The sequence below is a fragment of the Acomys minous genome (assembly GCF_964271855.1).
Source record: "Acomys minous genome assembly, chromosome: 2".
In the NCBI taxonomy this organism is placed as follows: domain Eukaryota; kingdom Metazoa; phylum Chordata; class Mammalia; order Rodentia; family Muridae; genus Acomys; species Acomys minous.
The window spans coordinates 59,327,003-59,354,734 of record NC_140484.1 but is presented as its reverse complement, the minus strand read 5'-3'; the positions used below and the strand labels follow the sequence as shown (position 1 = coordinate 59,354,734).

The following is a 27,732-nucleotide window of genomic DNA, read 5'->3' as shown; positions in this document are numbered from 1 at the left end:
GCTAAACTAAAACATGCACTTCAGCCTTTCAGCATAGTAAAACATGCTAGGTGGTTCTATAAAACTTCGGGCGGCGGTTTTCTCCATCATCCACTCACTCACATGTTTTATTTACTATGAGTTTATTTTGGGGCATCTTCATAGGCGATAGTCAGCTGGGTTCTGCCAAATCCTGCCATAGCTCCCAACAAGAAACTCAGACTGAGGTTTTGTTTAAAGCACTTCATTTGGATATGATCAGGCAAACATGCTCAAACGTTATCTGTGTATTCCTCCTCCCCAGAGTGAACCCAGTCACCATGCTTTCTATCACTCTCTCCCCTGTTTCTTCTTCTCCAGGGCCCTTGCCAGGAAGTGCAGTATCCCTTGATCCTTAAACACCTCAGTGTGCGGCTCCTTAAAACAAGGTGTTCCCTAAGGAGCAGGGTAAGCTTTTACAATAGATGTCATTCTTTTGTGTGGCCGTCTTAGGGATTTACTATATACACAATCGGCTACAAAATTAATATCTAAGGTGGTGTTTGTTTTTATATTATTTTGGACAGACTGTCATGTTCACCGCTGCAGGTAAAAGAAGTGTACCAACCGCAGGTGGTAGAGGTCTGCAAGACTCTTGCTCTCCACCACAGCATCTGCAATGAGGACACCCAGCTGCAGGATCGGGATGCTGAGCTCATGAAGGGACATCTTCTGCAGGGCTTTGGCCAAATGGTCTATGTAGTACAAACTGTACGTCTGCATAAAGACACAGCAAACAGGCGTGGTCACAGGCAGGGGTAGCAATCTAGCCCCCTAGAGGGATGACTAAGATTGGTTGTCAACTTGGCATGATCTAGAATCACCTAGGAGATGAGTCTCTGGGCATAACTTTGAGAGATTAGATTATCTAGATTAGCTTAGCTGAGGTGAGAAGACCCACATTAATGTGAACTAGGGTCTTGGACTGTATAGTGAGGAGAAGGCTGGCTTGGCATGACTGTCATTGCTCCTTGCTTCCTGAGTGCTGGTGGGTCGTGAAAAGCCGTCCAAAGTTCCTGATGCCACGATTCCCCCACTAGGATAGACTGCACCCTCAAACTGTGAGCCAAAATAGACACTTTCTCCTGGAAGTTGCTTTTGTCAGGTGTTGTGGTCACAGCGGCAAGAAACATTGACTAATACACCTAGCTTTGCCTGGCACAGTGCCCAGCACTCAGCAGGTGTTTAACGAGCTTGTGGGATGCGTTCTTTCTCGTTAGCTTTGTCATATACAATCTGTGGTTATCAGCAGATCTGCACAAGGGACACACCTATTAAGTCATTGATTTCATGTTCCATTTAATTTTTTTCTAATTAAAACTGGTGATCCACCAAATGCAGAGTTTCTTTGTGGATATATACAACTGCGAGTCTGGAGAAAAGGAGCTAATGTTTCCTGTGGTTTTGGGCTTGGTTTATGGGATGTTGGAGACATTAGACGAGTGGTTTTAAGCATGAGTTTCTGGTAAGTGGGTAGTGAGCAAGGTACAGAAAAGCACAGGGCTAAGACTGAGGGAAGATGATGGCCTGGCCAGTGGGCATATGCCCAGGATTAGTGTCAAGGCCGCATGGCTCCTGACCCTTCTACATTTGGATCATGTTAAGTAGACTAGGTCTAAATCTGACACTAGGCTATACAGGGGGAGAATATTGTTTCTTTGTGTGAGAATACTGTAGGATACTAATCCATGACCTCAGAAAAGGAAGCAATTTTTTAAAAAGGACACAAGAAAGCAACAGTCACAGAAGAAATGATTCCTAATTTCTATAACACTAAAGTTAACACTTTTATACAGGAGACCCCATCATAGGAGGAAAGGTCAATCACAAAGTGACCAGTTGTGTATAGGACTGGCAGAGTGTCCCTCTCAGAACAAGCCTGTCCTTTTCTTTGATTCCACAAGAAAAACAGAACATTTGCTAAATTATGGTAGTGTGCTGGATAGAGGAAGGACAAGGGTGTGCTGACAGGACACCCAGCATTGCTGTACCCATTGGAGATGCCTTCACATACACATTAGCACCGGCTGGCAAGGGTGTAGGCAACAGGAGCTTTCCCACCAGGGGCAGGGGTGAGAGTTAGCCCAGCATCCCTGGGATGCAATTTGCCAACTGGCAATATTCACCATTGTTGCCAAGTTCCCCACACCGTGGTCCAGAAATGTGGGCAGCAGCATTCACAGATGCTTTATTTGCAAAACCCATAAAAACAGGAGTTTCATAGTGAGTGTTAAAAAGGAGCAGCTTTCCACCTTCAGCACCCCTAGCTACAGAGGCCCCTCTCATCCACACCCTCTTTCTTCCAATCAGCTGCCAGCATCTGTGAGAAGCCCCCTCCCACCACATCCATACCCAGGTACCCATGCTTAGACTTGGCATTGCTCCTATCTTCTTCCATAGGCCCTGGTGAACAAGTCTCCACAAAGCAGGCATCCATGACCACAAGAATGAGAGGATCATCAGGGACTGTGGTCCCTCTGGATGCCTCACCTTCCCCCATCTCCACCACCAAGGTCACACGGTCCCTCCTCCATAGCAAATCCTTGTAGAGCCCTCCAAGAGCATATACTCAGGGCTATACCTTGGGCAAAGCCTTACCTGGTCACAGGGCACAATCCCTTTTGACACAAAGTCACATGGAATTATTTGGCATATTCCTCCTAGTCAGTAGGTTGGTGGGGTTCACTCACGCTGTTTGGGGACAACTATTTTAGTTCTTTTCATTGCTCCAGTGTCTGCTCCAGTGAACAGGCCTTAGTGTGCTTGTCCACTCACCGGCTTCTGGAAACTTGATGAGTTAATCGTAGAGTCACTTCTGTCTTGCTTGAACTCCAAGAGCAGCTCCTCAGGGCAGGAGTAGGAAGCCCACTCTTCTATGCTGGTGGGGATATCGTCAGGTGGCTTGCTAAGAACTGGGGTTGAAATCTGTGAATAAGCAAGGTTTGCTGGCATGGATGCCTCTGCAGGCCAACGTGGAGATGGAGAGGGCAGGCTCCTGGCCTCCAGCACAGGCCTTGGAGGCTCTGGCCCTGGGGGTGGGGATAGCATGTGTTACACAAGTGGGCACCGAGGCATGGGAAGATCATGAGGCCTCACCACAAGGTGAATGTGGTGGAGTTGGGGTTCAGGCTCCACCTCCTGCCTCAGGCAAGGGACATACCATGTAGACCACTCACCTGCTTCATGTCTTTGCCTTTTTCCTTCTCCTTCTCTTTCCCCTTCTCCTTCGTCTTCTCCTTCTCCTCCTTTGTCTTCTCCTTCTCCTCCTTCGTCTTCTCCTTCTCCTTCGTCTTCTCCTTCTCCTCCTTTGTCTTCTCCTTCTCTTTCTCCTTCTCTTTCCCCTTCTCCTTCTCCTTCTCTTTCCCTTTTTCCTTCTCCTTTTTTGGCAATAGCAACTGTGAACTAACTGTTTGTAGATTTTTTTCTAGAATTAGTTCTCCTCCCGCTGTCAAGGAAATCTGTCCGTGGTGAGAGAAATACAAGTTGAGAGGATTAAAGACGTAACCCGCATCCCACCTTTCTGCAAATAGTTGGAGATAGCTCTCAGACCCCAGAGTGTTGCTTGGCCGGAGATGCAGACCTACAGGTTTTTGTGCTAGGTGGATGGCAGAGCTAGGGTGGGTTTGGGGAGCATCCTCTTCAAGGAGCCTCAAGGAGCCTCAAGAGTGTGTGGGCTGGAGAGATGGCTCAGAGGTTAAGAACACTGTCTGCTCTTCCAGAGGTCCTGAGTTCAATTCCCAGCAACCACATGATGGCTCATAGTCATATATAATGAGATTTGGTGCCCTCTCCTGGCCTGCACACACACATGCAGGTAGAACATTGTATACATAGTAAATCTTAAAACAACAGCAACAACACCCCCCAAGGCCTCCCCCAAAAGAACACGAGTGTGGCAGGGCCCAGGGAGATGCTGACAGGCCTTTCACCAGAGAGAAGTGGGTGGATGATGCCGAAAGAGATGTCTGCGTGCCTCTCAAAGGCCTTTACAGTGTACCTAGGAAGTTTCTGAGTTCTTTGGGGGAAAAAAAATGCTATTGTAATGTCCAAAAGGAGAAAGCAGTAAGAAGCCCTTCAGAGTCAGCTCCCAGGGGGTTGGAGGCTAGGGATCTTCACTGTTTAGCACCATATCTCCAGCCTTCTCTCACCTGCCAGATGTGCCTGAGGAAGCTGTAGGCCATCAAGCAGTCATCTTCATAGGAAGAGGAACCCGGGGACACCATCAAGGCCCGCAGGATGTGCACACGGGCCAGGGCCTCCAGCTGTCTCACACTTCGAAACTGGTCCAGGGAAACTGTCTCCAGATTCAAGGACACTCTAGTCCCTGTGACAGACTGGTCAGGGGAGGCCTGCCCTGCACAACAATGGTGGGAGTGAGTCTGTGGCTGTGAATAGGCTTAAGATCCTAGAGCCTGGGGGATATCACTCCTTCTGACCTATAACGCTGACCCAACCTCCTGTCCATCACCAGACACCTAGTGTGTGTTGCCACCTGCCCCAGACCGGAGTTTCTCCAGCCAGGACTACCTTCCATGTAGCCTTCCTGTGTCCCAGACGTCTCTCTTTCTGTCTGGGAGTCAAGGTAAGAGTCACTTTCTGCAACGCAAGTGGCTGCTGGCCTTGGACTTAGTACCCATGCAGGTGCCCAAGTGGTGACCTGAAACCTTCACACCAGTTAGAATGGTAGGCCACAGGTTGACCTGCTCTGCTTTCTTCCTAGCTGGTTTGGCCTGCTGTGTTCGGCTGTATGGGTTAAATGCTGAATGGACAGGGTCGCAGCTATTCCTACACACAGGTGCTGCCATTTCCCACCCTGTCCCTTTCCCGACTCCTAACTGCTGTAAGCCCAAAATGAAAGCATGTCTGCATCCAAGGGCACCGGTGGGCCAGCAACAGTCCCACTACGTCCTGCTCTCTTGGACCCATATAGGGACGACAGTAGTAGGCCAGGAGAAGCCAACATGGCCACCCTCACCTTCCTTCTTGGGCTGTGGCTCATGGGGGTCTTCAGTGGGTTTCATGGCTAGCAGAAGCCTTATGGCCCACTCAAGGTGGGTGACCACTTCTTCTAGAGGGAACTGTTTATAATACATCCATTCACTGAACTCCACGATGTAGTCTATCTTCTGCCAGTTGCTCTCTGGCTTCTTTGGGACAAGACAGGAAAATGTTATCAGGATATAACACAAATCGGGTCAGTGGGACATGAGTTCGCATGGGGAAAGCCACCTATAGCAGACTTGATGGTTCATGTTGCAACCAAGACTCCCTGAGGGCACCAGCTGTGGGCAGAGGTGTGGCAAGAAAACAAGAGCTTGGTAAAGATCCTGATCGGGGCTCCCTGCAAGGCAGTTTGGCCCATCTGACGTCTTGAATGGGTGGTCCTGGGGATAATCTCTCTATTGAGGACCCCATATGTCCCTCTTTATGCATGCACAGCTTTTGTCTGAACTATCAACTGCTTCCGTGGCTCATCTTGGACCCGTAGGAGGGGTGTCAGGGAAACTACAGCCGAAGATGTGGCACAGCACACACTTGGCCTATGATCATTGAAAAATGCAGGCCAGCCTCCAAGATGAGAGAGAGGCTCAGGCAAGCCCAGAGCTTTAGTATGCTGACCTGCTGTCCACTCCTTTCCTTTCCAGGCCTCTTCCTTGACCCATCCTCAAGGCATCACTTCCACACTTTTAAGGACCTAGAGTCGTGGCCCCCCTCACCTCTACTGCTGACTCTGCAGCTTTTCAGAGTGCATGCCTGCACCCTCTCATTCACTGGGAAATGAGCACCTGTGGAGGCGAGTCCATGCTCACCCCTGCATGGGTGACTCAAAGCAAGAAAATCAAACACAAACACATGCTGTAGGCAGGTGGGGGTGGTTAGCAATCTGGACAGGGTGCTGTTGGCAGTGGGAACAGGCCTCAGGAGGGAGGAGGAGGAGGAGGAAAACCTCTGGGAGGAGGAAGTGTCACAGGGTATAGGGTGGTAGTGGTCGGTATCCCAGTAGGGTGTGAACCCTAGGCAGGATGCAGGACCTAAGGTTGCCCAGTGGAAACTGAATCCCAGTGGAGAAGGGAGGAGGCATCCCATGGAGGTAAGAGGGAGCCCAGAATAAGGCACGCACACAGTGATTGAGACAAAAGCTGTGCAAGCATGGGAAAGCACGGATGCCTCAAGAAGGGCTAAGGAGGAAGAGGAAAAACCTCTCATTAAAAAGTGCAAGGGATGGGAGGGTCTATGGCTAGACCTGCCTCCTGTACACGCACTAACTCAAAACGGACAGGCCACCTGGATAGAAGGTCAGCAGCCAGTCTTCTCAGAAGAGAACGAAGGATCTATCTGCCCAACTTTGGCTCAAAATGCTCTCTCTGCCATAATATAAACACAAATGACAAAATAGGAAATAGAAATTGACCTCCTTGGCGCTGGAGAGATGGCTCAGAGGTTAAGAGCACTGGCTGCTCTTCCAAAGATCCTGAGTTCAATACCCAGCAACCACATGGTGGCTCATAACCATCTATAATAAGATCTGATGCCCTCTTCTGGCGTGCAAGCATATAGGCAGACAAAAAACATTGTACACATAATAAATAAAGAAAAAAAAAACCTCTTAAAAAAACAAATTGACCTCCTCACAACTAAAAATGTTGTGCTACAAGCAATACTAAGAAAAGGTGCCATCCACAAGCGTGTGACCTGGCAGCTCTTCTGTAGCTAAACACAGAGTCACTATGTGACCCATCAATTCCACTCCTAGGCACATTCTCAAGAGAATCAACACCATAGGTCCACAGAAAAGACAAACAACAACAACAACAACAAAAACCTGTGTACTCAAGTTTACAAAAACTCTACACACCCGAGCCAAATGATATGAGAAACAACGTAAGAGCTTGACAAACAACTAACAAGCCAGGTGTGTGTGTGTGTGTGTGTGTGTGTGCGCGCGCGCGCGCGCGCGCGCGCGCCCGTGGAATGTTGCTTAGTTACAAGAAAAAAAAATCTAGGACAGTCACACAACACAATGTGACTGCAACATAGCATGTTTATTGAAAGAAGCCAGACATGACTGCCACGTGGTGGGTCTGATTTCATTCTATGAAAGGTCCAGGGCAGCACAGTGGGTCAATGACCTCTGGTGCAGGAGGGGTTGGGAAGGAGAGTGAGTGTTGACAGGCACAATTTGGGAGCGGGAAGGGGGAGGAAATATTCTTAAAACAGATGGTTGATAGCCTTGAGAGCTAACTAGAGACTGCATTGTGCGGAAGGAAGGAAGGAAGGAAAAACTAGAGAGATGGCTCAGTGGGTAAACTGCTAGGTGAGCAAATGTGAAGACCAGAGTTTGAGTCCCCAGAACCCACATGAAATGTGGATGTGACAGGGGGCGCCTATCCAGCCACGCCTACAGCTAGGTGGGAGCCCCAGACAGGAGCTTGAGGGTCAGCTACCCTGGTACACACAGTGGGCCTGCTTCAAGCAAGGTACAAGGTGAGGACTGACACATGAAGTTGTCCTCTGACCCCCACAGGCATGCTATGGCACGTGCATAGTCATATTTGCACACATGAACACACATACACATATTGACACACCACACACGTATCATATACAAAAGTACATATAAGTAGTAAGTAAATTAAAACAAAATTCAAGGATGAGACTCAAAGTCACTGAAGAGAAACATACTTCCTGTGTCTAGCTGCAAGTGCTGAGCTCTCTGCCCCTTCCTCTAGCACAGCCTGGTGGCTTCCCCTTCTCAGGGGCTACCCTTCCAGCTTTCTCAGTGAGATGCCCACTTAATGCCTGACCCTAAACCCAGCAATAAAACTTGAGAACGACCAGTTATTTGGTCTAGAAGAGCAAAACGCAGGGGCTCCCTTTTACTACGTGTTACTATGTCATGTCCGTGAAGCCACAGCCTGCAGCCTGAGATGGGTCTTGCTCCCTTGCCAAGAGCTGTCCTGGTCCTTGCAGCAGCCAGGACTTCACAGCAGGGATGTGCTTGGGGCCTGTGAAACAGACAAGCCTTCTCAATTTAGAGATCCAGGACACCATTGGTCCCATACTCAGGACCTCAGGTAGCCCCGTGTGGGCTTCACTTACAGGAGAACCAATTGTCATCAAGTCTGAAATCAGAGCCCCTGCCCCTCCAACCACCCACTCAAGGGCAACAGATGGGATGTCTTTCGGCCTTTTGGTAGTGTGAACAGCAAGCCCTACCTGTCCCGGTCTGTGCATCACAGAGCCCTGCTTGCTCAGCAGCCCCATGCTCCAGAGAGCTGGGGCTCTCCTTTCCAAGATGGCCACTAAAGGAAGAATCAGCAGAAGGGAGTCTCTGCCCTCAACCAGGCCTTAACTACACGGCGGCTCCCTCTGAGCTGACCCAAGACTCTAGTTCTTAGGCTTCCCACACAGTCATCTCTGTAATTAAGACCCACCCACCAGCAGCAGCACGGACACCACACAGACCTGCAGTGCCTGGATAGCGTTTTGATAGCAGGTGAGCTCTCCACAGATGTTTCTCGAGTTCTGAGCCAGGCGGTACCACATGTTTGCTAAGTAGTCTTCACTCTCATCCTTGAACTTCTGGATTTCCATGCTAAAGTTCTGGCCGAGTTTGGCCTTCACAATGACCATGTGTTTGAAAATCAAGCTAGAGAATGGGAAAGGGCTGGTCAACACTGGGATGGAACAGCGCTACGCGCACACATGGCATTGCAGAACTACCGCTGCCTACGACCCTGTTGGCAGGGATGGGACCAGATAGGGACCTAGCTGGGGTTTTGTGCTATCTATACGGCTCTTATTGAGGAGGTGAAGTCCTTCAGTGGAAAGGGATGATGAGGAAGCCCAGCTGAGGCAGGGCAAAGAGCATCCTGGGATGTTCGGAGGGAGGGCACTCACAGGCGGTGGGCTGTCCTTGGCAGCACTTGCACAGCCTCATCCAGCACCTTAAGGCCCATCTCCCAGTCATCCTGGTCAGCATGGCTGTGGAAAAGCAGGCTGTAGAGTGCCGCTCGGAGTGTGAGGTCGTCCTCAGACCCTGGGGCAAAGAAGAGATGGGATCTCAAGGGTCTCAAGTCAGTCAGCTCCTTGCCAACTGACTTGGTGCGCCCCCCTGACCTCTTACCCCACACCCCCTTACTTTCTCACAGCCCGTGTCACAGTCTTCCATTCATACATAGCCATCAGAAGGCTGGAAGCTGCCCTGTAGGCTGGCAGTAGACCAGTGTGGCCTCTGTCTGTGGCCCACCACCACTTAGGCACCCCCTCTGTCTGAGGGAACCAGCTCCAGGTGCCCCTTCCGGTTTCCACCACGCAGTGTGCGCTGGCTTTGAGGACCTCCCTCTAACTCTCAGAGAGTCTCTTGGTTGTCCAGCCCATCACCCAAGAGCCAGGATGCCAAGGTTTCTGAGTCCACAAGCCCCCATGAACCTCCCTCTTCTCAGAAAGCCTGTTACTTTCCTTTTAATCTAAAAATTAACGACGTGATCATGAGGGCCTAATGTTCAGGGAAGGCTGTGGGCCTTGCCTCCAAACTTGTCCCACGCCTCCAGGGCCGACCCTGAAGGTGAGTCTTGCTGGCAGTGGTCGGCAAGGGCGCTTCTTTACCCTTCAGCACGGTTCTTGTGTTGAATGTTCTAGCATAGAGTTGCTGGATCAAGGTCTGACCATGCCTATGGTTCTTGCCACATGCTGGCTGATCGATGACACCATGAGGCACTGCTCAGATTGGAGGCTTTGCCAGCTTTCTCCTCATCCAAGATGGGCTTAAAAAAAACTGGCTAACCTAGGTTACTCGGGGACCCCATAGTTCCTTCATTATTTGAGTTTGATCTCTGAACCTGCCAGCTGTACCTCATCCTCAGTTCTGCCTCTGCTTTCTGTTCTTGGTTCCTTGTTTGGTGCATTGAGGTGTTCCAGGCACATGCCTTTGTCTATCTGATATTTCACCAATCAATGGTTAAGAGACTTAGGGCAGAGACCCTGCTGTCAAATCTCCCTGGCATCCATCAGCAGGGACAGTAGACTTCCTTTCAGGACTGTCCTTACATATAGAGGCTCAGATCCAGGCCTGAGAGTGCATGCTGGGGAAAGAAAGCAAGGCTTGGGAGAGCTGAGCCCTGAGCCAGAGGGTCCTCGTCTGACTGACTACACTAGCTGATGGCATTTGATGTGAGGGATTCCCCCAGCTGCCAGGATTTCCTATGTTGCTATTCCTTAATTGTATGCCCTTCAGTTACTTTTTTTTTTTTTTGTCTGTTTGAAAGTGTGCCTTGGGCTGGAGAGATGGCTCAGAGGTTAAGAGCACCATCGGCTCTTCTAAAGTTCCTGAGTTCAATTCCCATCAACCACATGGTGACTCACTACTATCTATAGTGAGATCTGGTGCCCTCTTCTGGCGTGCAGGTATACATACAGACAGAACATTGTATAAATAATAAATAAATCTTGAAGAAGAAGAAGAAGAAGAAGAAGAAGAAGAAGAAGAAGAAGAAGAAGAAGAAGAAGAAGAAGAAAGTGTGCCTCTTTCTACAGAATTTCTGCTTGCCTGATTTTTACCTTCTGATGCTTTTCACCTGAAATGGAAGGTGTTTTTGTTGTTGTTATTGTTGTTTGTGTGTTTGAGAGAAAGATTCACTGTGTGGTCCTGGCTGTCCTGGAACTTACTATGTAGACCAGGCTGACCTCTCACTCACAGCGACCTGCTTGCTTCTACCTCCTGAGTGCTGAGATTAAAGGTGTGTGATACCGCATCTGGTCCAGAATGGGAGGTATGTTTTCTTTTGTTTTATGTGTATGAGTTTTCTGCTTGAGTGTATGTCTGTGTACTACATGTGCGACTACGCCCATGGAGGCCACAAGAGGCCATCAGATCCCCTGGAAGTGGAGTTACAGATGGTTGTGAACCACTGTGTTGATGCTGGGGATGGAACCTGGCTCCTCTGGAAGAATAGCAAATGTTCCTGACAGCTGAGCTCCCTCCTTCCCCAGCACCAAGAACAGGACTTTATAAAGCCATGGAATTCCTGACCCATCTAATGAAAGCTTCCAAGGGTGATGGCAGTTTGACTTGCAGTTTGTTTGGCACCATACTCAACACACTGACTCAATTAGTCACCACACCCTCTTGGAGTCTGAGCCAGTCCTGCCTCTCAGACCATGTTATCTGTGTTGCTTTTCTTGCAATGTTTGCCAAACTCTGGGGGCTCAGTACACTGTTTACTTACATACGGCCACACTTTTGTTCTTGACTTTAAATCAATTTTACCTATGGATAGACTAATATGCTCAAGGCTGGTCCACTATTCTGCTCCCTGGTGCTAAGGAGCTGCCAAATACACATGGGGCTCTTGATTAACAGCAAATCTTATCATGGGAACAAAATGCATTCTTTTGGAAAAATTGAAACAGTACTGGGTGTAGTGTTGTTATGAGGTCAGAGTGGTTTTCCCTTTCCTTGTTTTGCCGAGGAGTGTATCTCCAAAATATTTAACGGTATAAAACATGATGATTTAGAGGAATACGAGGCTCATCTGTGTGCATAGCTGAGGTCATGTGTGAAGGCTCTCCACGTTGGTAGGATGAAGGACTGTGCTGGGCAGACTTCCATAGGGTCTGAAGGGAAAACATCACATGAGAAGCATTGGACTCACAGACATGGTCACAACTGAGGTGCCTTGTGTCAGGATACAGGATGTCAAACATAGAATGCTCACACTTCCAGAGCTCTGCCTTTCCCATGGCCCCTCAGCTACCAACCTGGGAGGAACTGGCCTTCAGGGGATGCCCCTCCGCCCTGGAAGTCAGATGTTGGCCACTGGTGCAGAAGCAGTGTTTTCTCTTTCTCCTTAAGAGAAACAAACAAATGGTGCATGTTGGAGGGAACTCGTTAGTGTCAGTAAAAAGCAAAACCAAGCAGTCAGGCGTGGTAATGCATGCCTATAATTCCAGCACTCGGGGAGATAGAGTCAAGCAGATCTCTGTGAGTTCAAGGCCAGCCTGGTCTACAAAGTGAGTCCAGGACAGCCAATGCTACACAGAAAAACCTTGTCTTAAAAATAAACACCCTCAAATCAGAATTAACTAAAAAACAGAAATTGCAGTAAAATTTCAGAGCCATCAAGTCATAAAAACTTAAGCACACAGACCATACACACCACATGCACACAATACTACACATGCATCCCATGCCATGTACCGTATCATACACATACCATACCACACATAAACCTTAACATGCATATACTACACACAGCAGAACATCCTGTACCATAGACATACGATGCCTTAGCACACCACATGGCACCACACAGTCTTCATACTATATACAACACACAACATTGTGCCCACAACACCATAGTAAACACAACATTCCATACACAACATGGTATCATAACCATATACATGCCATATCACACATGCACCAGACCATACATACTAAATGGTAACTAACACACCACACCATACCACAATATGACACCATGCCAGACATTAACCACATAACACACACACACACACACACACACACACACACACACACACACACTACTGTACTCAACACGTACCACATCATATGTATACATCAAACACTATACCCCACATTCTCTCCCCCTACACCCATACTCCGTATAACACACACCGAGTATTGTACAACAAATACTACCCACATATCACATCAAAGCACAACACACACACACATCCCATACCACACACACATATAACACACAGACCCCTCTAACATAATTGAGTTGTTTTCAATGATGCAAAACCTGTTTTTCAATGGAATAAAATTACAAAAAAAATTTTAAAAAACTTATAGAACACAGTGAAAGCAATGCTCAGAGGCAAGCAAACAGCTGTGAATGCTGTTTGTCAAGACAATAATCAATCCCAAATCAGTAATCTACCTTCAATTCTCCTGATATAAAAAAAAAAATTACACTAAACTAAACCAGCAGAGGGAAAGAGATAAGCTAAACTGAGAATAGGGGAAAGCCGCTGCTTCAAAGCTGTTTAAAAACAAGAGGGAATGGGAAGGAATTCTGGAGAACGCTGTGTTATCCAGCCGGAGAAGCTGTGTGCGACGTGCCTGGTAGGGGTCATGCTCAATGAGGAGTGTTGTTTCCTATGGGAGCCATGTCTCGTGGAGGCTGTGTTCAGTGAGGGTGGTGTCCCAGAGGGACCATATCCCAAGGCAGCCATACTCTGTGGAAGCCATGCTATGAGGCTGTCTTTCCCTGGGAGCCTGGCCTGGCCTGAGGGTAAGGCCTCCTGGGACCCTAGCCTGTGCCCCTACCACTTGTTTCTTGTTCTCTGTCTTGTTGATGATGCTGATGATTCGCCGGAGCGATGCCTTGGCCTTTTTCCTGTTGCCCGGTGAGGACAGAAGCGGAAGCCATGTGTTCCAGTAGTTCCGGGCGGCCATCATTACCAGGGAACTGCTGCCTGCCAGGCCCCCAAACCTGCAATGACAAACCTTATTCACAGTGAAGTAGGCTGCTGTGCACTCAGCCACAGCCACACCTCCCATCGGCACATCCAATCACACAAGTTTCTGTGCTTTGTAGGGAAGTAGTGGTATCAGGGCGGCACAGCTTTGGCACTGTATGGCAGGCACTGTGCAAGCCTGGCATACTTCTTCCTTAAGCAAATTATTTGGGAGGAGTGCTGCCCACATCACAGGGCAGTGACGGTCTCTGCTGGCCTGGTTCTTTCTGTATCCACCTGCCCCCTGCTACTTAGGCCTCTGGATGCTTAGAACCCTCCAGATCACAGCTCTATTGAGCTTCTCCCAGTATTCCCCATGGGTGTTGTAGTGTCTGTGAGCTCATCTGCATGACAGGATGCAGGCTGAGGCTTACTAGTACCACCTGGTTCCTTTCTTGGGACTCAGTGATGTCCTACAGCATCACTGTGGCACTATACAGGTTTCCTCTTACACTGGGCCAGGCCAGCCTACCCCCCCCCCACCCCCTCCAGTTGCATACCTGGCACTCTCTAAAAAGGCCTTGGCGGCTGCTAGCCGTAGCTGCTTCCTGCCTTTCAAGTTTTCCATGATGGTACGGCCCTGGATGCAGGAGACGGTACACAGCATTTCTGCTGCAAGCTTGGCATCAGTCCTGGAGAAGACACAAGAGAGATTTAGGGGCGAGGCTGGAAGTGATTCATGCTGTGCTCCACTCACTGCAAGTGCCCTCTCACCCACGGCCCTGCAAATGCATGTAAAGATGAAGATGCAATTTCTATCCCATGCTGTGTCTTAGGGACTCATCCACCCGACTGATGATGGAGGACAAGTGACTGTGGCCCTTCTGAGGCCTTCCTTGGCAGTAACCCGAGATGCCCACCCACAGAGGGCTGCTGTGGATGTGGGAATTGGCACTGTGGGTGCCTGGCTGATGGGTTCTAAGTTACCCTTATGAGAGACCACACATCAGAACTGGCTGGCAGAGTGCAGTGAACCCACAGAACCACGAGATAGGCATCTTAACTGGCTTTTAGCGGCTAGTTTCTGGTGGCGCCCTACCCATCAGTGGTCCAGCGGAACCATCTGTGGGTCTCTGCCCTCAGCCAGGCTCTGTTTCCTGGCCTCAAAAGAAAGTCTTGCTCCAGGAAGTCTGCACTCTGCACTCAGAGGGGTACACAGGCCTGCAATACCATCTCAGAGAAGCACCGCAGCTCCTCCGACACTCCCCTGATTCCTAAATCCACTGTAGCTGTGGTCTGGACACAGGCAGCGTGGGGGTGGGGCGGGGCGGGGGCAGGAGGGGCAGCGCATGTTCCTGCTGCTCAGCTCAGCAGCACAGATTTTATTCTGAGTGATATACTTGTTCTGGGAACACTTCCTTTGTGTCGTGGGGGCTCTAGAAGACAGGTATCTGGTTGCTGGAGCAAACGACCACATAAGCTGTGAGGAAACAGTAGAGGAAAGGGCCCTACTTTGCCTGCAAGGACCTCCTGCACAGTGGGAGTTTTTGGTCTTAAGGTTAAGCTGAGGCTGTGTGGTAATTAAAAGCTCCTTTATAGATGGTAGGCTGGTGTAAAAAAAAAGGTTAAGACCCTAGCCTGGGGAGTAACAATGGAAAAGTTTGATCTTTGTTAAACAGGGCTACACAACCCAAAAGAGAACGTGCTTTGCAGCTAGTAGGGTGCAATGACAACGGCTACCAGGAGGGGGCAACAGCGGCCTATAAAAGATTTTCAGAAGTCCTAGCAAGGAATTAATTCCGCGTTGCCCACTCCAGGTTTCCTGTTACTGTTTGTATGCATGGGCGCATTTGCTTTATTTATTTATTTATTTATTTATTTATTTATTTATTTATTTATTTTTATAAATTAGATTCTATTTAGGGTCACTGACAAAAGCGTGTGCTAGCCTGGCCTGGTGCTGTACCCAACTCTCCTCCTGTGCCCAAGCAGGCTATGGCTATGTGCAGTGGCACAAACAGCACACAGCATCCCTTTCTGCAGAGATGTCCCCCTTTTTTGGTTTTGTTTGTTTTGCTTTTTCTCCTAAGGATAACTTTGAATGATAGAAGTGCATCTTGTACAGAGTTGGACATGACCAGCTTCTGCTAGCTCTGGCCTGACCCTTACAGGACATGACTTCTAAGTCTGCAGATACCTTGCCCATCTTCCCTGCAGAGTCTCTTTGTTTGAGACAGGGTTTCTCTGTGTAGCCCTGGCTGTCCTGGAATTTGCTCTGTAGGCCAGGCTGGCCTCGACCTTACAGAGACCTGCCTGCCTCTGCCTCCTGAGTGCTGGGATTAAAGGTGTGCGTGTGCCACCACGCCCAGCCTAGCTGCTTCTTAATACAACCAAGCTGGCAGTTGAAATAAATTAACAATCATAAGCCTAGCTATTGTAAACTTGACACCAAAACACATCATTTTGCCTGTCTACAAAACCAGTGTCATGTGGACACTGCCAAGTTCCCATGTTAGCCCGAGATGTAGCTAGGTCCCTTTTGCCATATCTGTGGTGGCCTATGTATTGGCTGAATCTGGCTTCCCTAGACAGTTGTTTTTGAGCAGAGAGCACTTTCTGTGTCTTTTTCATTCTCCCTTTAAATGAATTTGCATTTCCCAAGACATCTTTCCTGTGACCTCAGTGTAGATTTCTCTCCAATGGCACCAATCTCATTAAGAACACAGCTGCTTTGCTTGGACCACTCTTACCTGCTGCCTGGAACCTGGTGCCTCTCCTTTCCTCACCAAACCATATGCTTTTTCTTTTCTTTTCTTTTTTTACCTTACCACTACTTCTCAGTGTGGATCTGACTAGGAACAGTGACCAGCAATTATGCCACAGCTTGGCTGTTGTGTACCATGGATTTTTCATTACTTTTGAATTCACCCTTACTAAAATAATCAAGACACAGTGAAAAAAGCATCCAGATTCCCTGATGAAATATAATAGGAGTGTAGCCTACTCCCCAACAGAGCTCTGGTTCCTCCCTAAAACCTCACGAACTGGTTCTACTCAGCATTCTGTTCTTTCACACTCTCACCGGAACAGTCCATTAAGTTCTGAGTATAGTATTTATGGAACTTTTCAATCCTCCATCCACAAACTCTTCCACATTCCTCCTACAAACCAGTTCTAAAGGCCCATGAACCACATGATCAGTTTGTCACAGGAACTGTGCTCCACTCCTTTAGTCCCAATGCCATGTCCCTGTCCCTGCGTGTGCAGGAGGGTCTGGACATGTGAGTCTGGAATTACAGACACTGCGGGTCACAGGGCTCTGCTGACTCTCTGGCTCTCAGCAGTTGTATGAACACAGCCTTGGAGCTGCTACTGTGAGCAAGACACAAGCTTGGTCTTGTCCTCATAGGGGTCTGGCCAACCAAATGGCAGCTTTCACATACCCCCTACATCATGCCAATACAAGCTGGCATTGGCACCACACCAGGAGTGCATCAAAGGGCTCAGAAGGCAAGGCTGGTAGACATGGCCCACAACAGGGGACACGGGCATGGGGAAGAATTCTGTGGATTTGAGGACCACTGACCTAACTGGTCAACGGGCAAAGGAAGCACTTTCAAACATCTAAGTCATGGCACTATCTTTCAGGATAATTGGACTCAGGAAAGAAGCCAAAAAGAAGAGCCCACGGAAGACATTCTTGATTGTGTGCCCATTTGTCTCAACACCACTGTTCACAATAGCCTCATATTCAGGAAGAAGAAAAGACTAAGGTTTTCTGATCTCAGGGCAACATGGTGGAACATTGTAGAAGCTATGGAGGAGGACGGAAGTGTTCTGATGCTTTACTGGTGTTGTGGGACGACTAAAAAAATGTCCCTCACGTGCTCGGACACTGGTTGCTAGCTGGTGGCACTGCTTTTGGAGGTTGGCCTTTAGGATATGGCACCTTGCTAAAGGAAGCCAGTGACTGAGGTCAGGCAGTGAGGTTTTGTGCCCTGGCCATACTTCCTTCCTGCTCCTTGTTTCCTGTCCTGATGAACAAAATACGCGGCGAGGAACCCTGGCCGCACACTTCACCTGCCTCCTAGCAGCCTTCTGTCATGCCTTTCTTCCCTCCACAATGGACTGCACCCTGAAACCATGAGACAAATTAAACCTTGTCTCCCTGAGATTGCTTCCAGCAAGTCTATAGCAATGAGAAAAGCAACGGAGACACCTGGTGACAGGGAACCTCCAGCAGTTGCCATGCGAGACCTGACAAGAGAGACGATGGCCTGTCCAGGGCCCTGTCCTCCAGTGACATTATACATCAGTGTCACGTGTCTTGTTTTCTCCAAAATCACTTTGGCAAAGCTGTCTGCACCAGGATTGGAACATGGTTAATCTGAGAACCACATATGTCCCCTAAAGTCATATGCTGAAATCCAGTTCCCTCGTGGTGTGTGCACGTGTGCGTACGTGGGTGCGTGCGTGTGCGTGTGTGTGTGTAATGGCATTAGTAGAAGGGCTGTTGGAAGATGAAGGCAGAACAGTGTAGGGTTGGAGCCTCAGGATGGAATTCTGCCCCATAAAGGAATCTAAAGGAGCATCTTGCCTCTTCTGCCATGTGAAGTGGCCATCTGTGAACTAGGCAGAGACATTCACTAGACACCAGCTGAACCTGCACACCCAGTTTCTATACCATGGACAATGCGTACCATTTCATAGGCCTCCCCAGTTGCAGTATTTTATCTCAGTGACCTCAACTAAGAGGATCGTCAGCTCTTAGCTATACCACACACAGACAGCCGTTACATAGACTTCCTAATTGGGGCCTAGGTGGCTTCTGAGTCATCACTGACACAGAGCCTCATGGGCCCTGGTCACTGTGCGATTCTAGAGCACTCAGCTAGCAGCAGATGGAGGGACTATGGCAGTCAGATTCCTGACAACTGTCCCTTGCTCAGTGCGGCTGTGCCTTTGGCCCCTGAGTGAGCATGGGGGCACACTCCTCGCTCTGCTTATCTGGGGATGTTACGGTAGGCCTCTGGGACACCATTGTGAAGGTCACTTACGGTTCAAATGACTTCAGGTGCTTGAGGCCCATCTGTGTGGCATTCTGAGAGCACATCATCGTGGCCTCGTGGTCGTGAGCCACGTAGATGAAGTGGGTGAGACGTGTCAGGGTCTGCAGCTCCATCAGAGGTTCTGACCAGTTGCACTCAGAAGCCATTTTTATCACCTTCCCAGGATGTGGGACAGGAAAAAGGACATCGTATTAGTGGCAATGACTGTCGAGTAGTCTGTGACCCTCAACAATGACCATGCTGCCAGCCAGGTGAGTTCCATCAACCCTGTGATAGCTGCACATGGCTTAGCATGCACATGGCTTAGCATGCACATGGCTTAGCATGCACATGGACATGGCTTACTAAGCATATGGAGCTCTATGCAGACCACCAACCAGTGAAGCCTAGCTGCAGTGTAAAATTTGCCACTGGTCTCAGTCTCTCCAGCCTCATGACTTTCCCGTCACCGAAGGCCACCTTTCTAGACCAAGGACAAGGCATGTCTGTCCTCCCATATACCTCTGCTTGTGCTGAGGTCTTGGGATGAAGCAGGGTACAGAAGAATCAGAGAATCTTCCTCCTCACACTGGTATAACGGACCATTTCATACAAAAACCAGATGTGTGTGTGTTGTGAGAGAAGGCAGCTGTCGGTCAGGAGAGGCAGAGGGGGCTGTAGTGTGGTTGTAGATGTGGGTTTGAGTTCTAACTACCTCAGACAGGATCCTAGGCCGCAGCTTCCTCATCTGACCTGCATAAGGGCTGTTGACTTACCTCCTGGGATCCCTGGGGTAACCCACCTGGCCTAGGGGGGGCACAGTGAACTCCATGAGGCCCAACCCATTGCATGAGTACATCTCAAGAGCAACGAGGACTCTGGTCACGGAACTGATGTCCTCATTGGTACTCTGGAGAAATAGAAGGGCTAGAGTGTCCAGCTGCCCAGGAAACAGGGAAAGAAAGCTGTGGAGACTCAGACCATTTCGGAGATAATAACCCTGCGCAGCATTAGTCTTCAAGGAATGACCAGACCACGGTGTTTGGAATGTTGACTTCTTAGGCTGCTTCGTGGTAAAATTAACTTCCACACTGTTCTCTTAAGGAACAAGGTCTGAAGTATGTACACCCCTGAACCTTGAAGCCAATGTTGTCTGGGTGCTAGGGAGAGATTTCTAGAAGGAGACGGCTGCTGAGCTCTGGCAATGTCTCATCAATACCCTCTGCCTTACTCAGCATCAATGTCCCTCTGAACCCTCCCCTCTCCTCCCCCTCCCCCATGCTCCTCATCATGATTTACTTGCTGCAGGGTCAGGGACATGGTGGGAATTCTTGTGTTCATACTGTCCCCTCCTTTTCCCCAGACCTTGATCCCATAGTCCTTTGCGGGGATTTGGGGAAAGGGGAGGCTGATGTAGAAGAGTTGACTCAGCTGGGTGCCGTAGCACACACCTTTAATCCCAGCACTCAGGAGGCAGAGGCAGGTGGCTCTCTATGAGTTCAAGGCCAGCCTGGTCTACAAAGAGAGAGTTCCAGGACAGCCAGGGCTACTACATAGGGGAAACCCTGTCTTAAAAAACCAAAACCAACCAACCAAACAAATAACAAAAAGAAAAAGAGCCGGTTCTGTCAGTGAGAGGCAGTGAGAGTGGGCGGCAACCCCCGTAGGCCCAGGGACTGTTTGCCTTGGCTCTCAAGAGTAGCAATTTTTGGTGATGGTAGACAGCGGCCTCAGACCTTCCTAGCCATGTCTCAGAGCATAGTGAGAATGCTGGGGGAAGGCAGTCTGTGGGTCCCACTGTCCTCAGCACCTACCTGTTCATCAGTGCCCAGCCGCTGCCCAATCTGCTGCTGCAGTAGCTGCTTGGCCTTCACCCAGGTGGAGATGAGGTACTGCCGTACGCTGGTGGGGACGGTGTCTTCTGGCACGTTGCCATTCGTGAGGTTCAGGGCAAACTCACAGACCTAAGACAAGTTCATCTTCACCCAAAGGCAAACCTGAGAGAGGACCTTGAGCCATCCTCCCTCTGGCCTTCCCGTTCCCGCCCCTGGCTCTCTGTGCCAAGGCATCAAGTTATCACATGGCCACACCCCTGGACTGCAGGGTGGGGTACCTCCACAGCCGCTCTGATCTCAGACAAAGCAGATGAGTCCAGTGGACCATGAACCAAGTTGGGGCGCACATTCTTTTTTGACTTTTCAGTTGTATGGGTGGGAATCCAGCTGATGATCAGGCCTCGAGCGAGGGCGTTACAGAGCATGACCAGCATCACCAAGTCCCTGGAAGGTAACACAAGAGCTGTGACAGCCCCGGGGCAAGACAGGGCTTAGCCCCATGCCGAACCTTACAGCACCACAGCAGCTCCCTCTGCCTCCCAGTCAGGGTGAGGTGACTGATGGCTGTGTTTTAGAACACAGACTATAGGTGAGTGCTGCTGAGTGATAGTTCGCTTTCATTTCCCCTCCCTCCCTCCCTTTCTCCCTCCCTCCCTTTCTCCCTCCCTCCCTCCTTCCCTTCCTCTCTTTCTTTCCTTCTAGGCAGCTTTGTCACCATGTTGCCCTGGCTGGCCTGGAACTCGCTTTGTAGACCAGGCTGCCCTCAAACCTGACCCAACATGAGGCTTTTAGATTTCTAATTTCCGCTAGGGACACACTAGTCTAAGTTCGAGGTCAGCAACATACAGTCATGCAATCCCACCCTCTCCCCACCCCCAAGCCCAAGGTGGGAAGACCACAGAGCTACTTCACACAGTACCTGGGTCTCAGCTGACCTCTCTGCAATGGCTTGGAGCAGTGCCAGCGGAGGGCAGTGAAGCAGGTGTGAGTGCCCTGGGCTGTGGAGGCCATGTCTTCGGGAGTGCAGGCTGAGAGCCTCCTCCATGCCCAGGCCTCACCTATGCCTACTAGTCTCGAAACCCATTGCCCTCACGGTGGCCCTGCCTGACTGCCCCCCCCCCAGCTACAACTCCCAAGCGTAAACTCGAGTGGGTGCTCACACCTACCCTTTGTAACCCGTGGCCTTGAGGGTGTTCAAGAGGTGACTGAAGGCATCCACCAGCTCTTTCTGCCTTCCGGCCAGGATGAGATGGCGGTTGTGGTTCAAAACATAGACCACGGCATTCTGCACGATCCAGGCCTCCCCTAGCTCCTGCCCGATTTCTGCAGCGCGCAGCCAGTTGTTCATGGCATATTGTGACAAGCTTTCTATCCAGGTTCTGAAACAACACAGCGTGTGACAATCAGCTCGACGCCCAGCCCCCACCTCCCCCACCCACGCACAGCTGCAGACGTGAATGTAGGCTCTCCTGGTCGCCCCCACTCCAGTTTGCGGGGCATCTCAATCTACCTGGATAGGCCATGGATTCAGGCTTCAGGGGGACTATCTTTGTGCTGCTTCCTCCATACGGCTGCCCCCAAATGTCCCCAATCACATCTGGGCCTAGCTGGCCATCACCATACCCTGTCTTTCCTTCTTATCCAGAGACTGGCAGCTACCTCCCACTGCTCCTCCCACTGCTCCTCCCACTGCTCCTCCCGCTGCTCCTCCCACTGCTCCTCCCACTGCTCCTCCCACTGCTCCTCCCGCTGCTCCTCCCACTGCTCCTCCCACTGCTCCTCCCATGCTGTGAGCCTTCCAGGCTAATAGCTCCCGGGTTTGAGGAAGAGTGCTAGCTCCAGGCCTTTCCCAGGATGCCTTCTGTCACCCCATATCTGCCTTCACCTCCTGGCTCCTAGGCACTCTGTAGTTGTGACTGACCACCCCCACCCCCTGGGCCCCAGTGCACATGGATGGCTGGGTGGTACCTAGAGCAGGGCGATGTAGCCACTCATCACAGTGCTCACAGTAGAAGCAACTCTCTCCCTGTAGCCCATTAAGGACTAAGTGGACATTTTAGCGGGTTGCCAAAGTCTCTGTAGCACGCTTCTTCTGTTTTGTTTTTACAATTGTTTGATTGGTCCAAGCCACTCTTAGCTGTGGCTGCCTCCAAATATCCTGGGTGATAAATGTATATTTTGCTACAACTGGCCCTGGGCAAATGAGGCAGAGTCTTCAACGCTTTGTCTACAGCAGTTGTTCTCAACCTTCCTAAAGCTCTGGCCCTTTAATTAACACAGTCCCTATTTTGTGGTGGCCTCCAACCATAAAATTATTTTGCTGTTACTTCTTCATAACCAATTGTGCTACCATTATGAACTATAATGTAAATGTCTGATATGTGACCCTAAAGGAGCCATGAGCCACAGGCCGAGAACCACTGGTCTACAGAGCGGCCGGGACTCCCACTCACTTGTACGTGATCCACTCTGGATTGCTTTCTGGTGGTTCAGGCACATAGCCAGCTGGGTGTTGGCTCAGGTCCTCAGGAGCGATGACGCATTCGTTCAGCTCCACACCTTCCAAGCGCAGGAAGTGGACAGTAGCCTGGGAGGAAGTATACAGTTCTGGCAACTTCCTCCCCGAGTACACAGGGGTTGTCTTTGGTCATGCTGTGTCTCTAGACCCTAATGGAGCAAACCAGTGTGTGCCTCAGCCTCTGCCTTGTGCCCACTGAGTAAAACCAAAGGAAACGCTGTATGTGGTCATTGTGAGGGTGAAACAGATTGCTGAGGGGGCCTCTGGCAGGTCTGGGGATGGAGAACTCACAGCCCAGGGTGTTGGCTGCAGCTGAGCCTCAGTATCCCTGTCTGTAAAGGAGCAGGCCGATTGGAGCCAGAGCCCAAGAACCAGGCCAAGCCTCTGCTGGGTCCACAGAGTCATACAGCAGAGATCACATCCCCAGCTTCCTAAGTCAACTCCAAGTTCAACCCCCAAATATGACCTCACATCTAGAACTCAGAAATTTTTTCCCACAAAACATTTACACCAACCCATGCCACGAGGCATCTTAATTCACACGTTTCTTATACAGTCCACAAGAACTGATTTAATTTTCTCTCCCTAATGAGCACTTTTCTTTAGGGCGTGGGTATGTATCGGGGGGACCCTTATGACAAACCTCTCTGGCATGTTAACGGCCATGTCAACATTGGGAGCTACAATGGCCAAGGCCTTCATGACACACCTCAGCACTGATGAACGCCACCTCCGCGATCTTCCTCAGCAGGTCAGGGGACATCTGCTTATGCAGGACCACTTCGGGGGGACCCCACTCATGCTGGGAGCCCTCAGTGCCTCTTTTCTTCTTCACTGAGGAAATAGCAGCAGAAAAAGAGAAGCTCTTTTTGGGCAATCAAAAGCACAGCAGTCCCTGTGTGTGTGTGTGTGTGTGTGTGTGTGTGTGTGTGTATCCTTCTGATCATTGACACTTTTGGTCAGCTGTAAGCACAGCTGTCACTCAATGTTGCTGGGACTCCCAGGGGGTACTGAGGCCCTATCCCTTTTATAAAATGGCGCCATGTACACATGGAACTTGTACGGCCCTCCCTTGAGCTATAAATTACCTTTAGTTGACTGTGACACTGACTGCAATGCATGCGTGGTGTGGGCCACTGTTAAAGGACAAGGTGTAGAGGATAACAGCCAGGAAGCAAACTGTATGCTCAGCATGGACGCTTGTTTTTCATACAAATTATTTTCAAACCTTGGTGGTTAACCCTATGGGTATGAAGCCCACAGATACTGAGGCCAGACCAAATATGTACTCAGAAATGTTGCTATCTGTGGAAAGGCTCTTCTAAAACCAAACACATGATGAGGAAGGACCCTTTTGAGAGGGGTCACACTGGCTCTGTGTTGCACCCTTGACTTGGGGTCCCTTGGGTGGGACCTACTGGTTCAGAGGTGCTGTGGCTGCCACAGCCACCAGAGGCTCATGGGGTCCTGAAGCTCAGCGTATGGACACACCAGCAGGACACTTGATGGGGATGCACACCTCGTTTTAGCTTTGCTATCTTCTTTGCCTTGACATTGTCATACAGGAGGCAGAAGCGGGTTGCTGCGCGACAGACGTCCCACACGTCTTGCTCCCAGGCAACCTTGGCCAACTTGGCCCAAATCACAATTCTGCGCATCAAAAATCCAGGTGGTGAAAAGGAAGCACAGGTGAAATTAGGAACGCCTGGGGGGACCGGGCTAGGGGAAAAGCCACCCTACAGCATCCAGGTCAAGCAGTGACTTGAGACATAGAAGTACAACACGCTCAGGGTGTGAACGGGAAGATAGTCCTAGACAGCTGGGTGATGTGGGGGGGTCATAAGCCAGGGGTCAGAGATGGAACAATTGATCAAGGCCCAGAGGCCAGAGCTAAGTCTGTCCCCAAGGTCATGAGCAGCTCTCTAGCTGTCCTCATTCCAGTGTCAATGGCACTTTTGGCCATTTAACAATGAGAAACGCCCCCACATAATCCATCTCTCTGCATTGAGGACTCCTGCTGTGACCTTGGCCAGCATGCCCTAATAAGTGGTCAGCGGTTCTACGGGAGAAAGCCAAAGCCTCAGCACCAGGGGCTGGCTGCACGTGGGACATCGGTGGCTTATCATCACTCACGGGGTCGCAGGCAGCCATGAACTTGGTGCCTAGAGGTGGACAGAGCCTCCTCGCTGGCATTTGCTTTTTGCCTGCCTTTGCCCCTCCTTCCTGGCTCACCTCTCTTTGTCGTGCTCGTTTCCCAGACGCCGCAGGTGTCCAGCAGCTTTTTCCACACTGAGCATGTGGTGTCGAGCTTTCGCACAGAGGTAGGTGAAGCGGCCTCTGATTTTCCCAGTGGAAACTGAAAGCAGAAAGCTGCCAAGCTGTAAAGGTGTGCCAGAGTTGGGCATACATAAACACTGCTCACCTAGGCAAACGGGCCCATAGTCTGCAGATGAGGTTTGGCAGCTGAGCTCCTTCTAGGGGTATGAAGAGGCCCCATCACCGGTGCATCTTTAGTGCTTTTGGCCCAGTGACAACACTGAGTTACTGTGGAGTGTGTGGAGCCTACAGTTGTCAGTGGTAGTCTATGTCAGCTCAGAGTATCCAGGCCTCTCATCTGTCCCCACATTCTATCCCTTCGGACAGTCCGCACTATCCACTTCCAAGTCCAGCGGTCCTGTTGCTCTGTCAAGGTTCTAAATCACTGCTCCTTTTCCAGATCTCAGATGAATACCTACCTAGAGCTTGGCTTCACAGTGTTAGCCATCTGCTCAGGGCAGAGGCAGGGACAGGAGACACCAGATAAGAAACTGGGGTTGGAGGAGGGGTGCAGTGCCTTTCAGGTGGCCTCCTGCCTCTTCTGCACTTCCCTAAATAACACAGGTGTTCACTTGCTAAGGTAGCCTCCCAACTTTACCTTAGTAAGTCTCAGCATCTCCTACAGATGCCAGCTTAGCACCATGTCATCTGGAGAAAACGTAAGCTCCTGGTCAGTTGTCTATGTTCATCTAATGAAATGAGTCAACCAAGTAGGACAGACCTACTCAATGTGATGTCAACAGACCTATGGCTGCGCAGATGCATGAGGGTCAAAACAAAACCAGAGTAACACAAAGGCCAAAGCACATGGTGGAGTAATAAAGACACCCCCTGGGTCTGACGGACTGCTCCAGGGGTCTCAGTCATCCTAGCACAGGGCCCTGACTCCATTGCCCCCTTCTTGTCCCTTGCCTTGGACCTACAACATGGGCTACAGCCAACTCAACTTTAGTCTGTCATCTCCAAGGTTCAAATCACTATAATTTTTTGGTGGGGGTCAGAGCTGTGCTGGAGAGAGCTCCAGAAGAGTGCCACCACCAGCCAAGACCTGCCTGCTTGCTACTCCAGCCACAGTGGCACTGCCCATCTAGCCAGAGTTGTTGGCTTGTCCCCAAGAGCTGGGCTCGCTTAGCATCTACAACTAGGGTATAGTACAACCCCTTTTCTACACTGGAAACAAAGTAAGTGTCCCAGGTAAGTGAAATAGACTTAGCTTTGATCTAAAGAGCACCCCAGAACCACCATCTTGGTTCCTCGGGTGGTACTATAGGTTGAACTGTGTCCCCAGACAGGCTACTTCCAATTCCTGTCCCCAGGTCTCCAGAATAAAGCCTTTTTTTTTTCAACCGATAGGGTCTTAGTAAGTGATAAGGCTGAAGAGATCATTGTGGGGGATCCTGTTCAGTCTGACTGAATCCTTGTATAAAGAGGACATTGAGGTAGACATAAAGGACAGCCGGTGAGGACATGAGGCAAGGATATAAGCCAAGGAAGGTGGCATCAAGAGAGACCAGCCCATCACATCACCATCACATGTCCAAGGCCTGGCTGTGGCGTTCTCCTACTAATAGCCACTTGTAGATGTGGCCCATCCCTCGTACTCCCATTGACTACTAAGGCCTGTCACAACAAGGCAGTGAGTTCAAGAGCAGCACTTACCTTTGGCCTCATTCTCACTGTCCAGCACAATCTGGAAGGTGTCAGGGGCAAGGGCTAGGCCTGCGTTCACCAGGAGCGCACGCTTCTTCCTGGCACTGTCTTTTTGGGTGGCTTTCTTTGCCTACAGACAATAAGATATGTACAACATCTGGGGTATCCCCTCCCCTGTGACAGCTGAGACTCTGAAGGCATCCTATGGTTCCACCCTTAGAGAACACAGATCCCATAGGCCTTCTAGGTGCCAGATTGACCTTGGATAGCTGAGCCTGGCTCTGGATGGTCCCTTAGACTCTCTCTGCCCCAAGATTCCCTTCTCACTTTTTTTTTTATTTGAAGGATGGCCCCACAATGGGTTAGGTCTGCACCTGTTCAATGGCCATAGTAGCCTTGTCCTCAGGATGGTCGGGGGACTGGTACAGCATGGTGCACAACTGCAGCCGTCTGTAAGTTCTCTTATTCTTGTCCTGGTACAGACCCAGGCTGTCCAGGCGCATGGCCTTCTGCATATGCTCAATGGCAGGCTCCAGCCGGTCCTCATCCTGCTCAATATATGCCATCTCCATGTGGACTTGGCAGCGCATCGTGGTCATGAGGCTGGAGATAACAGCATGACGCATGAGGAGGCTATGGTGGACTGCTAGTGAGCCCGTGGGACCTGTGTCTACTCACCAGCAAGAGGCATGAAATGATATGGCTGTCCAGAGCCCTGCTTTCTAGCCTCCTTTCTATTTTGCCTTGACATCTCACAAAGGGAGAGAAAGATTGTAATGGTTACAGTGGAGACAAGCTTTGGCCCAGGCTGAGAAGAAGCAGAGAGAGAGAGAGAGAGAGAGAGAGAGAGAGAGAGAGAGAGGGAGGGAGGGAGGGAGGAGAGAGAGAGAGAGAGAGAGAGAGAGAGAGAGAGAGAGAG

The 27,732-nt window shown here is 50.1% G+C and overlaps 2 protein-coding genes across 4 annotated transcripts in view; one reads left to right on the top strand and one right to left on the bottom strand.

Annotated features, from left to right (window-relative positions):
* The window catches only part of ADGRA1 (adhesion G protein-coupled receptor A1), a 319,025-nt gene that overhangs the window by 85,915 nt on the left and 205,378 nt on the right, over positions 1–27,732 (top strand). The gene's annotated exons all lie outside the window — the stretch shown is intronic.
* CFAP46 (cilia and flagella associated protein 46) overlaps positions 1–27,732 on the bottom strand; it is a 78,791-nt gene that overhangs the window by 35,107 nt on the left and 15,952 nt on the right. For 2 of the 3 annotated variants that reach the window (XM_084755786.1, XM_084755787.1), the window contains 21 exons: positions 27,188–27,416; positions 26,823–26,943; positions 25,080–25,203; positions 24,367–24,497; positions 23,557–23,681; positions 22,783–22,916; positions 21,496–21,708; positions 20,608–20,773; positions 20,309–20,458; positions 19,297–19,404; positions 18,504–18,670; positions 14,007–14,138; positions 13,316–13,481; positions 11,779–11,866; positions 8,920–9,058; positions 8,485–8,668; positions 4,994–5,165; positions 4,167–4,372; positions 3,195–3,476; positions 2,794–2,943; positions 587–735 (listed from right to left, as the gene is read on the bottom strand). In XM_084755786.1, the coding sequence (XP_084611912.1) occupies positions 587–735; positions 2,794–2,943; positions 3,195–3,476; positions 4,167–4,372; positions 4,994–5,165; positions 8,485–8,668; positions 8,920–9,058; positions 11,779–11,866; positions 13,316–13,481; positions 14,007–14,138; positions 18,504–18,670; positions 19,297–19,404; positions 20,309–20,458; positions 20,608–20,773; positions 21,496–21,708; positions 22,783–22,916; positions 23,557–23,681; positions 24,367–24,497; positions 25,080–25,203; positions 26,823–26,943; positions 27,188–27,416 (3,336 nt within the window). Of the gene's footprint in view, positions 1–586; positions 736–2,793; positions 2,944–3,194; positions 3,477–4,166; positions 4,373–4,993; positions 5,166–8,484; positions 8,669–8,919; positions 9,059–11,778; positions 11,867–13,315; positions 13,482–14,006; positions 14,139–18,503; positions 18,671–19,296; positions 19,405–20,308; positions 20,459–20,607; positions 20,774–21,495; positions 21,709–22,782; positions 22,917–23,556; positions 23,682–24,366; positions 24,498–25,079; positions 25,204–26,822; positions 26,944–27,187; positions 27,417–27,491; positions 27,602–27,732 lie in introns of those variants that run through there. The other variant, XM_084755788.1, reaches the window with a different exon arrangement.